The 12600-nt window shown below is 38.6% G+C and overlaps 1 protein-coding gene across 1 annotated transcript; it reads left to right on the top strand.

Moving 5' to 3' along the window:
- The first annotated feature begins 269 nt into the window (after positions 1 to 269).
- Positions 270 to 1346, top strand: LOC149176154 (uncharacterized). The gene has a single exon (XM_089423040.1). The coding sequence runs from the start codon at positions 400 to 402 to the stop codon at positions 1108 to 1110; it is 711 nt and encodes a 236-aa protein (XP_089279166.1). The 5' UTR covers positions 270 to 399; the 3' UTR covers positions 1111 to 1346.
- Positions 1347 to 12600: the final 11254 nt, after the last annotated feature.

Raw genomic sequence — 12600 nt, 5'->3', positions numbered from 1 at the left:
TAATCAAATATTAAAATTGAACTGCTGAATATGACAAAGTTGACGAGTGACCCACCATCCAAAAACCACATGTATACCTGTACAGCCGATACCCATTTTCTACCAAAAGAGACGCATATATTCAAACGTTTATCATTGCAAATTCCTCACGCGTATATTTACTCTGTGACGTGTATAAACTCGTTCTATCATTTTCAACTCTGCACATGGTCTCTGTGCCTATAAACTCTGCCACACCCTTCAGGCATTCGCATACTCATATGCAGAAGTGTTCAATTTTTTCACTTGCAGTGGAAATAGAAGCCTGCAGGTACCTCTAGGCGACCGGGGTTCAAATCCCGCACGATCACACACCCTCCTTTTAACATTCCGAGTTCGAATCCCCTGAAACTTCTCGAAATGGTTAAGCCCTCGCAAAAACAGAGTATCAATGTCAATGGCAAGCCGGAAAGCCGCTCACTGATGTCGCGGCAATTCAAGGGAATCCGACTAAGAAAATGGGGAAAATGGGTGTCCGAAATTCGAATGCCCAATTGCAGGGCCAAAATTTGGCTGGGCTCCTACGAATCCCCAGAGAAAGCTGCCCGCGCCTATGACTTTGCAGCGTATTGTCTGAGAGGATCCAAGGCGAGGTTCAATTTTCCCGACTCACCGCCGGAAATTCCATGCGCCTCTTCTCTATCGCCGTCGCAAATCCAAGCCGCTGCGGCCCGGTTCGCCGCAGAAGAATTCCGGATGCCGTCAGATGACGACACGGCGTCATCGTCCTGCGGTTCTGTAGCGGAATCCGACTTGCCGCCGGAAATTCCATGCGCCTCTTCTCTATCGCCGCCGCCAATCCAAGCCGCCGCACCCAGGTTCGCCGCAGAAGAATTCCGGTTGCCGTCAGATGAGGACACGGCATCATCGTCCTGCGGTTCGGTAGCGGAATCCAACATTGACAGCCAACAGATTTCGGCGGAGCAGGGTTCGGCATTTTGGGATTCACTATTCCTGGAAGATCTGGATAATGGCGAGTCTCTAAATTTAGAGGATTTTCCTCCCATAGATTTGGCAATGGACGATTTGTGTTTTTTTCTTCAGCCGTCCGAAGACTGGGGGATTTTCTAAACAAAAATCTAAGTTTGGCATGGCTGCCTGAAATTTTGGCATGAAACTTTGATTATTGTAGATTCTCATTTGCTGAAGTTTGGATGAGATTTCTAAGGGATTGCAACAATGGAAAACTGAAATTGTTGCCCCCTTCGACAAATTATAGTCAGCCGCAGGCGCTTGAAATGGCGGCAAATGCGGCTTTGTTATTAATTGTCTATAAATAACATTTAAATTTGATGATTCGTTTAAAGGTTAAAGCTGCAGTGCAATTTTTGTGCTAAAAAAGAAAAATCTGAATCCATTACATTTTTAAAATTATAATCCATTTCCATCACTCTAATATTCGGTATTTCTCCCGTTAACTATTTGCTCTGTGCTTAAATTCCATTCGTAATGCGTGACATCTTTTTCTGAAAAATTTACTCCAACACCCATTTCCTCCCAAAAAGTTAAATTTTGGTCCTTAAATCCCTCTGTGGGGTTCCCTTGAATTGGCTCGACTTCATTGAGCAATTTTCTGATTATATCAAACACTCTAAATTGGGACAAAAAATTGAAAGAGGATGGGCCAACATGCCCTAATACCATAGTAGAAAGGAAACCCAGAAAACTAACCAATGTAGGAAGCTAGAGTTCGTCCTTTCCAACATGAATGATCCTTTCCAAAAGTAATCTCTTTTTATATTCCATGCAAAAATTTGAAATTTATTAGAATTTATTCCCCCCTTCCCCCCCTGAAACCTTGATGAACAAGGCCAACATTGACTTCAACCTAGAGGTTGTTACCTTTGAAGCTCCCCTATCAACAATTTGTCATTAGCAAATTGTGAGTGGTTGATGCTCTTTACCAATCTCACTACTTTAACCCTCGAAAATTTGTCATTGAATTGTGAGTGGTTGATGCTCTGTACTTATCTCACTAATTTAATCCTTGACACTTTGCCACTAAGTCCTTTTACTTCTAGCTTTCTCCTTAGCAATTCTACCATAACAATATAAAGAAGGGTCGACCAAGGATTGACCTGACATAATCCTATGCTAGCTACATAAAAAAGAAGTGGATCACCCATTTACTAGAGGGGTCATCCACAAATTGGTTATGCAAGAGGAGATACATGAAATAAAAGAATCGCATAAGTCAAACATATATAGCAAGTCAAAAATAAAAGAATGCTTAACTTTATTGAAAGTATTCACCATATATACCTTAATATTCACACCTTTATCCCCATTAGCTCAACTAGAATGAATTTCCTCATGAACTAGAATGATTTTGCTAATGATTTGGTCACTTCTCCATGAAGCCTCCTGGGTTACAATTACCATTTTGAGAAGCACTCTCTTCAATCTATTAGCAATTATCATTATTAGCACCTTATAAGAAGCATTGCACAATGAAATTGTTCAAAATCAACTAAAATAATTGGGATTAACTTCTTGTGGAATTAACACTAAGAATGTTGAATTCATGCTTCCACTCAATCTATTAGAGTTATGTGCATATTGAATCATCCTAACAAAATAAAATTTGATGGTGTCAGCATGACTTGAGGAAGTGGATTGAAAACCCATCTAGTACAAGCACCTTATCTAGTTCAAAATCTCATCCAACCATAAGTATCTCATCTTCAAAGATTCCCTTGTGTGAGCATTTCATTATCCCCTTGTGTGATTAGAATTGGGATATTAAGAAACATCTACTTAGTCTCTTTTGGTTCCACTCCACCTCCTTTGGAATACAATTCTTCAAAGTGAGAGAAGGAGGCTACCTTAATATTATCAAGTGATTTAAGGATTGTGTCATCATCCATTGAAATTTCCTTGAATAATTTTTTCTAGAGCCTTGCTTTAGCTTGCTTATGGAAAATTGTGATATCAAGGTGTTATGCAACCAACTCATAAAATAGAAGAAGAGATAGATCAACAACTTCAAAATTAGGCTCTTTGAGGGGGAAACCTCCTTTACATTACACAATTGAACAATTCTCGGATGATTCAAATGAAAAAACCTCTTTTCTATATATAGGGGTCTAAGGGGTCATAATATAATCAGATATGACATAACAATAGTAATGTAACGGAACAACAATAATAATAGTGGGCTTCTATGGGGCACGATAATAACAATATGGGGATTACATGGGGACAACAATAACAATAAGGGGGTTACATTGACAATAACAATGAGGTAATACACTAGTATTATAAGGACCTAACATGCCCCTCTCCATCAAAAAAGTGTTGTCCTCGACGCTTGAGTATTTCTAGATGCTTCTGTATAAAACTATCATCCTCCCATGTGCAATCTTCAACGGGTAAGTTCTTCCATTTGATGAGATACTCTGAAATTAATTGATTTCGTAGCTGTCGAGTTCTTGTTTCCACGATTGCTTCAGGTTCCAATATGATTTTTCCTTCCTCGTCAAGTTCTGGTAATATTGTTTGAATTGGGAGCTTGTCACCTATAACCTTTTTTAAGCATGAAACATGGAAAAACTGGGTGCACTTGGGAAGATGCAAGAAGCTCCAATTTGTATGTCATAGTACCAATATTTTGCAAACACCTTGTAAGGACCAGAATAATTTGGTGATAATTTATTATCCTTCTTAGCTTGCTTGAGAGACATTTGTTTGTATGGTTGTAGTCGTAAAAATACGCAGTCACCTACATCAAAACTTCTTTCGTTGCAATGTTGATATCCCTGTTGTTTCATACTATTATACACCAAAGGGAGGTTATTCTTTAAGAGTTGGAGAACTTGTTGTTGATGCTCGATGTGATCTTCCACTGCTTGAAACTTATATTTTTCTCTTAAAGATGATGCGATGGACGGTGGATGATATCCATAAAGTGCATAAATGGGGACATTTTTGTTGCAGTATGGAAGGAAGTGTTATACCACCATTCAACTAGAGGTAACCACTTGACCCATTGTGTCTATTTATCAGATACAAAGAAACGAAGATATCCTTCCAAACATTTGTTCACTATCTCAGTTTGCCCATTAGATTGAGGATGATAAGATGAGTTGTGAGCTAATTGAGAACCCAGACAAAAAAATAATTTCATCCAAAAATTTTCAGTGAAAATGGGAAATTTATCTTTAATAATAAGCTTGTTGAGATCCCTATAATCTGGACACATGCCCCATGATCCATCCTTCTTATGCATCAATACTACTGGAGCGGAGAAAGAGCTTTGACTAGGTTGAATTATACCAGCCTCTAGCATTTATTCAACCATACGTTCAATTTCACTCGTTTGGGCATAAGGATATCTATAAGGCCTGATTTTTGGAGGAACATTTACTGGAATCAAATGAATAGCATGATCATGATGACAAATAGGTGGGAGGCCTTTGGGAGTCTCAAATACCTTGGAATGATTGTCCAATACTTTTTGGAGATCTGGAGAAATAGATGATTTTGATGTTTGAACCTCTAGTGAACATAATTGTGCAATTATGTCTCATTGTTCTTTCTTTAGAAGCTTTGTCATGCCATCAGAGTTGATTGTCTTCACTGGTTTCCTCGCGATACCCTTTAATTCATCTTCCTTTCCTTCCCAAAAAAATTTCAAGAAAAATTCTTGAAAATTAAAAGTTATTGTACCCAAAGATTGTAACCATTGGACTCCTAGTATAACATCAACACCACCCATTGGAATGGAAAGCATTTGACTATTCAATACATATTCTCCCATGGCTAGCTTGATATTGTGGCACTTTCCAGAGCAATTTATGGTTCCTCCATTTGCAACCATCACTTGACACTCTGGTGCTAGATATAGGAAGCAATTGAATTCCTTGGCTATCTTACAATGAATAAAATTATGGGTACTACCCCAGTCAATCAACACTATTACCTTTTCCTTCTTGATATGTCCTTCTAGCTTGAGAGTTTTAGGAGAGGTAATTGCTACCAATTCATTACAATATATGGTTGGATTCATTTCTTCTTTCTATGGGGTTTGTTCCTGGTGTATATACTCTTATTTTGACGTTTCTTGTTCATTTCCTTCTTCCACTTCACAATCTATGTAAAATAATTTCTTCTCAGCACACTTAGACCTTTAGTATAATTTCTATCACTACAATAATAAAGCCCTTTTGATCTTTTTTCTTCCAATTGTTTGGTGTCAACCTTGTAGGTAGTGGAAGGATAGGAGCAACAACACTTCCATCTTTATAGTTGTGAGTGGTAGGCTTCCTTGTTTCCATAATTTTACTTTCATTTTTTCTTGCCAACCTGAATGCCTCCTCTAATGAATCAGGTTCCAAAAGGCGAACCTAATGGTTTCTAGCTTGATTTGCCTTCATATATGCAAATCTATTCCATTGTTAATGTTGAAAAATTGAGATTGTATGAACCTCTTTTGATTGAAGATCAAGGAGAGAATGTTCAAATTCAATCTATTGAAGACTTTTCTCCATAATTCCTTGATGTGCTTCAACAAGACACTATACTTGACAGAAGGACAAGGACAACTAAAACATGAAGTATTGATTATCTTCGGGTGGGTCTCAAAGGTACACATCCATCGAAGGCCTAATGGATTGAAGTGAGGAAGGTGAGGGAACAGTACCCTCATCTGTTCAATAACTGAATATAAATATTTTGGAGTCCAAAAGGCTTCCAGTAGGGAGGAGTGATTAGGTGCTCAGAATTATGCTCAAAAATCAAAGTGTCAGAACATTGTCAAACTCAGCTTCAGATTGAAGAGCTCGTCATTATAAATCCAACAATGTGAATGACACTAAAATCCAAGTTCGTATGCAGAAGATAGAGCAAGTCAAAGTTCAAGTTTGCCATGTCTATGTGGCAGGATTGGATGACATGGCAAGGGTCCCAGCGAATGGGGAAGCACCAAGTGGTAGGTTGCCACTGGGTCCCACATATCGCATATCGGGAAAAAAAAGGCGCAGGTTAAGAATCAACCCCCGCAAATCGCACTGAAACCCCGTTGTTATTATTTGTTACCACTGATAAAGTGTCGATTGTGATAGACTGTCGGACACGGGATTTTATGTGTTGCAGTTTAGTGTCCTGGCGGGTCTATTATATCACACTGGTTATGTCCCCGCAGCAGATTTCTGATTGCGATGAGCACCTCGAGCGCAAGAATTTTATATTACACAGTTTAACACCCCGGCGGGTCCGCAATACCATTGATATTATCATAGTGTGCCATCGTGTTGAACTTCATTGATTGCGATGAGCGGGAGGTTCCAGACGCAGGAATTTTATATGTTGCAGTTAATTATCCCATCGGGTTCACAATACCGCATCGCAACGTTTTGTTGTGTTAAGAGCCCACAACACTTGCCGATTGTGATTGCGATAAGGCCGACATAATATAACCCACTAAATGACAAATTCCTCACTCTATTAGTGGATTTTGGAGCAGAAATGGGGTTTTTGGTCGGTTTTAGAGCATTTTGTGGAACAAATAGTGGAAGAACTCAGAGAAGTCATAACTTCTTCAGTTCTTATCCAAATTGGATGCAAAAAGAGGCTAGATAGCCATTTTTGAGTATTCTGAACTCATTGAGACAGGTTTCAAAGGCATTTGACTATTGAAAACACACTTTTGTTGTAATTTGAGCATAATAGAGAGGCCCAAGCCATTGGAAGTTGGACCAAGGAGACGTATCCCAGGAGGGATGAACTCCTTTATCATGTTCTTTTTGTTTGTTGTATTTTGATTTTCTTTGTTGTTATTTTGTTGTTGTTCAACATATATTTTTATGTTAATTGTTTATAACATTTACATAAGAAACTCTCATGGGAATCGGTTAATTAAGCAAAATTATTGAATACTTAAGAACTTGATAAGAAAATGATAGGCATCTTGGGTTTTATTATGAATGGGGAATTAACACAACATTACTAATCTGCGCCATTTAAAATCACTCACACACTGGAAGGTGAGGTCGCTTCGCTCTCTTTCTCTAGTTGTAGGTACAAAGAAGTAATGCCTGTGGCCCGTGAGATGCTACAATGCACAAATCCTCTCTATGTGCTCCACATTCTATCTCTCCTAGTTATTTTTGCTCAACTATGGAACAAAATGCTTTCGAAAGAATGGAATGCCTTTTCCTCCTAGTGGCCTGGTTATAACACAACCCGATAGCCTACTAGTGGTTAAGTTTGACTACATTAACTCTTAACTAGAGTTACAAAATAGACTCTTCTAGAGTCTTTTACATAATAAACACATGGCTATCCCCTTTTCCATGAATAATGGGGGTTGGCGCGACATCCTCTCGAACTATAGGTGTGAAAATAGGAAGGTCAACTTTTGAGTGGCATAACTTTTGCATACAAACTCTGATTAACGTGATTCTTACGCTGTTGGAAAGGTATTTTTTGTGTATAATAGCATGAAAAGGTTATACATTTTAGCAACAATTTTTTACCCCCAAAAAAAAGTCATTTGATGCCTCAAAATGCTCCGGGAAGGTTTCAAACCCTGTTTCACCAAATTGGGTCCCGCCAGTAAAAATTGTCTCGTGAGTTGATTCCTCCATTTTTTCCACTCCAAATGCATCAAGATGGATGAAAAACAATATAATGATATAATTCAGATCAGCTTTGGAAAGCTTGATTACTTCAGCAATATTAGACCAAGAGTCCTTATAGAAAAGGTTTGAAATTAATTGACTCCTTCATCTACAATATTCTTAAAAATTTGATTCTCAAATGTCATTCCCTTTATCAATTTTCCAAAAAGAGTTAATGTTTTTCGTAGTGTTGTTATATCTATGAAATAACTTTGTGCTTTCACCACCTACTTGTAGCCATATGGACTTGTTTTGTATCCTGCATTATTTCTCTTTCTATAACAATTTGTTCCTATTTTTTTCTTCTTCCAAGAGTTTCATCTCCATCTTCTGAGCCTCATTCAATTAACCAAAATCTTCTTATCATCTTTCTAATATTTATCATTTGCCCATTTGGTACTATATTCTTTTCCTCTTTTAGAATTTATTGAAATTGTGTAAATTGAAAATTCTCTTGAGGTCACATCTTGTTTACAAAATCCTCTATCTTTATCCATTCTAGATTTAGTTTGAAGGGAGTTCTTGGCTTTTCCTAAGCAGAGGTTACTTCTAGTATAATTGGGTTGTGGCCAAACTCTCCTCCCAAGGTGACACATTTTTTTACCCAAATAACTTCATCCATAGAACCCTCATAAACTAAGGATAAGTAATTTTTGGCAATTTTATCATGCCATGTTCTCTTAATCCTTCATGCAGGAGTCAACATTGCCAGTTCAACAATGCATTTCCTCTAATTTTCTTAAAAACTAACCTGAAAAGAAATGATTTGAGATTTAGGTCCCCATATTTCAATATCCTAACATGAAGTCTAGGTATGCCCCTATCACCAAAAATCCATTTCGAATACATTCGAAGCTAAGGAACTTTTCCTACTACTACATTGTATTTGAATAGATATAATATATATTCATAATACGATATTTATTTCCTCATATCCAAAGATAAAAGGGATAACCCTTGACTTGTAGGAAAATCCCCAGAGTTAGTAAGGGTATATGAGAACATCTACCATACAGTTATGTTCCCATGAGATTTCCCAATAGCAATAATATAACTACTATCCCACCCACTCAAAAATTTGGATGGTTCTTGATTATTTTCCTCTTAATAGCCAATTTCTTTGAGGGGTTGTCCAACCCTCAATAGTTAGGGCCAAAAAATAAATTTAGACCCTCACAAGGGACATTTTTTCTAAGGTCCCCTATTAATGATAGTTGTTTTACACATATGATCTCTAAGGATGCTTTTTTCAGTACCATGGACATGTAAGAGTTCAGCCCTCTTTCATTTGGGTTTTTACCTTTTTAATCAAGGAACCCTAACCCCATTGCAACCTTCCCGAAGAAGTCAAGATTCCTTTACATGCCGATATAAGGTTATATTGGAGAATACTTGGGGAGTGTAATATTAAGATATCACACTTGCCTCTATTCACAATCTAACGAAAGCATATGTCCATACTTATACATTATAATATGTTAAAGGTATCAATTGTAGTTATAGGAATAAGGGTTGAGATGCAGGATCTTTTATAATTCAATAATGGATTCCAATCCTTTAGAGTCTACTTCTAGACCCAAGATTCAAAAAATATTTTTGTAGAGGATTTTCTTTTGTTTGGGGAAGGTAACTATGATGACTTACACATATGATACTTGCATACTTTGATGTCACCAGTAATGTCCACTTGATCTAATCCTTGTGATGACCTATGGTTGAAGGTTGTTCTTTTGTTCTAATGGGATATCTACAGTACATTCGTTAGGCCTCTTCTCTATTGTATCCTCTAGTCTTCTTGGACTAAGAGGGATTTCCATTAGTTCCACCTCCAACACTTTTGGTTAACCTTTCTTAACCTACACCTTCCTCTGATATGCCAATATTCATAATTCATATCTAAATTTCCATAGCTATGGAAGCACTTTAATGGTATGCCATCATAGCAAGGGTTATCTCGTATAGGTATGCACCTCACTTAATGACTATTTCATCCATCACCGCTTTGTTTGTCTTTAAGCCCACAAAAATTCTTTCTCTACCAAAGTACCTTGTATCCCATAAAGATTAGTTGGATTCATAATAAATGTTGAGAGTAATCTCTGTTACTTAAAACACATCCTCATACCATAACACAAGTGGAATGTAGAAATTTCACCGTAGATTAAACTGATTATGCAATGTACTAAAGCAAAATACTTAATCTACTTCTACAATCAAACTTGCAGAAGCTTAATTGATTTTGAGCAAGATCAACCAGAACACATATAACAGAGAAGAAGATTCAATCACACATGAAACACAAAAGAATACTCTAGGGAAAGCCTCAGCTAAAAACCCCACTATCTGTATTATCATACAAGTGGAAATATCTCAGGATTACACAAAGCTCTAGCTCACAAGCTATCCAACTCTTAGTACAATCCCTCACTACTCCTCATAGACAGAATAGACAACACATGTGCCTTCCTTAAGTCCTCCAAGCCTCCTATTTCCTTGAGCAGTTTCTCCTGGGTCCTTTCGCTGCAACCTGTGTGATTCTCACCTCACACACTGCTCTGACCTCTGAAATAAATGAGCAATCCTGAAGGAGATGATTCCTTCTCCATGGATGAGTTTCCTTTATAGGAAAATTCCTCCAACTGATAGTACATTGTCCCTTCCTTTAATCTCAACTGGGTCTTTCTCCGAACTGACATGCATGAGTTATTTATGAGAGAATATTCAGTTATCTGGAGAACACTAGTTGCATGCATGCATGCATCAACTCACTGAACTCACAATTAGTTCCACAAACTGTTGGAACTAATATAACTAGACTTAACTTAGTTAACTGAGCTAACTAATTACAACTCAAAGTACAACTCGTCCTAATCTCCTTAATTAATGGATAACTTCCTCAATCAAAGGGATAACTGTTGCATATCTTCACATAGACTTCATGTTTGATTTTCTCCAACTAATTAACTCAAGATGAATTAATTAATTATTTTTCAAACAACAGCTGAGACTAAATTCGAATTTTAATTCAAGGACTAATTAAAATTGGAATCTATCCCGAAATGCTATTTTTAACATTTCTATTTTTTTCTATTTCCAACAAAGTTGGAGTATATCTTGAAGTTCTATTTATAGCAATGTTATTTTTAGCATTTCTTGTTGCCATTTTCAACACTCCCTCTCAACAAGAAAGGCATTCAAATCGAACCCAATCCTGAACCTTTGGAATGTTCTGCATGCAACACTTCTCTCAAGTGTTTTTTCTCCAGCAACTCCAGAAACAAAAAATATCCAACCTAAATCAGAATGATGCCTCTGTCATCAAAGTCTCTAACTGTTATTGCCTCTTTTGACTGAAAACTCTGCACCTCTATGCTCTTCAATATCTGACTGCTCTAGCCTCTATCACTTTGATCTCTGACTACATTAATCACATTGATTCCTCCTACTGCATCAGTGCTGCTGCTAGTCTTGTCTCCCAACACTGCATCCGCACTGCACCTCCTCTCATCATGTTGCATCGTGCTTCCCACTACTGCACTGCAACTCAGTTACTGAGAAGTAAGTAAATGATCTCCCAACTGACCTCCCTGTTGGGCTAGAAACACCCTGTGATGCTGAAGCTCCCTCTGCTGCTGACAAGTGCTCCCTCTCTGACCTTTGCACTGTTGCAACAACTCCCTGCATCTTGTACCATTGCACACCTCTTTGTGCCATCCTGCACTGGTGCAACACTCCTGTGCCTCTCGCATTGCTGCAGCCTGTTAGCTTTGCATTGTCTTGGGACTCCTGCACTGTAGCTCTCTCTGCCTCTCCATCCGCATCCGTATCTACCCACTCAAGCCAGTCCTGCTACTCCTTGTTGGGGCTCTCGTAGAAAGTTCTAATAAAAGAGGCTGGGTACCTCAAGGATCCTGCCCCTATTTCAGCCTTCTTGAGACTATCGCTTCACATTGCCCCACCTCACACCTAGAGGTATGGATGCATGTGATCCCTCTGCCCACTTGGCTCGAAATTTCCCCCTACTAGAGGTCTCTGCATGAGTGGATGCCTCCACTCGGTCTCCTCTCTGCTTCTCCAATTGTGGCTACTCCACAACCTCCTGAAGTTGCTTCACCAATTGTGGCTCCTCCACAATTGTCTGAGACTTCTTCTGGCACTGCATGTTGAGAGGTAATGTACTCTCCATCTCAACCACCAAGTCTCTAACATTTACCTTGCTCCTCAAGGCTTTGCATGCATCTTGAATCTCAAGAGCATACAGGTTGTTGACTCGTGAACCAATCTGCTTCACTTGTTTCATGGTGATGTGTCTAAGGAAAACCTTTCCCTTACTGAAGAAAACATCATAGCCTTTGCCCTCCAACATCGCGATCGATACCAAGTTTTTCTTTAGTCCAGCACATACTTCACATCAGTCAGGGTGATAGAAGCTCCATGCTTCCTCTGAAAAGCAACTGTACCTTCACCTGAAACACGGTACTTTCCATCATTGCCCATCTCTATGCGCATCTGGAGGTCCTTCTCCTCCAGTGTACTGAATAAACTCTTATCGCCGGTCATGTGGATTGAGGCTCCACTGTCAAGAAACCAACCACAACCCATCATCGATGAAACCATGCATGCGATGAGTGTAAAATCCAATTCGAACTGAGAGGCTAATGCCTCACGTTCAGATCCTTCCAAGGATCCCTTCTCGGATTTCTTCAATGGACAATTAGTTGCATAATGGCCCACCTCATGACAATTAAAGCTTCTCACTTTAGATTTGTCAATCTTCTTCCCTCCATGAGAAGAACTTGATTTGGGATGAGAATCCTTCTCCTTCCCTTTCCTTTCCTTACTCGCTAAGGCGTAATTTTCTTCATCCTCCTTGGATGAAGAACCATATCTGGTGCTCCTCCTAATCTCCTTCTGCATCAGATCTAATCACAGTCGTTCCCAA

The sequence above is a fragment of the Pinus tabuliformis genome, chromosome 4_1 (genome assembly GCF_031772625.1).
Source record: "Pinus tabuliformis cultivar Carrire ecotype Pingquan chromosome 4_1, CPIR1, whole genome shotgun sequence".
Taxonomy (NCBI): Eukaryota; Viridiplantae; Streptophyta; class Pinopsida; order Pinales; family Pinaceae; genus Pinus; species Pinus tabuliformis.
Note: the sequence above shows the minus strand (reverse complement) of the source record. Positions and strands in the feature narration are given on the sequence as shown.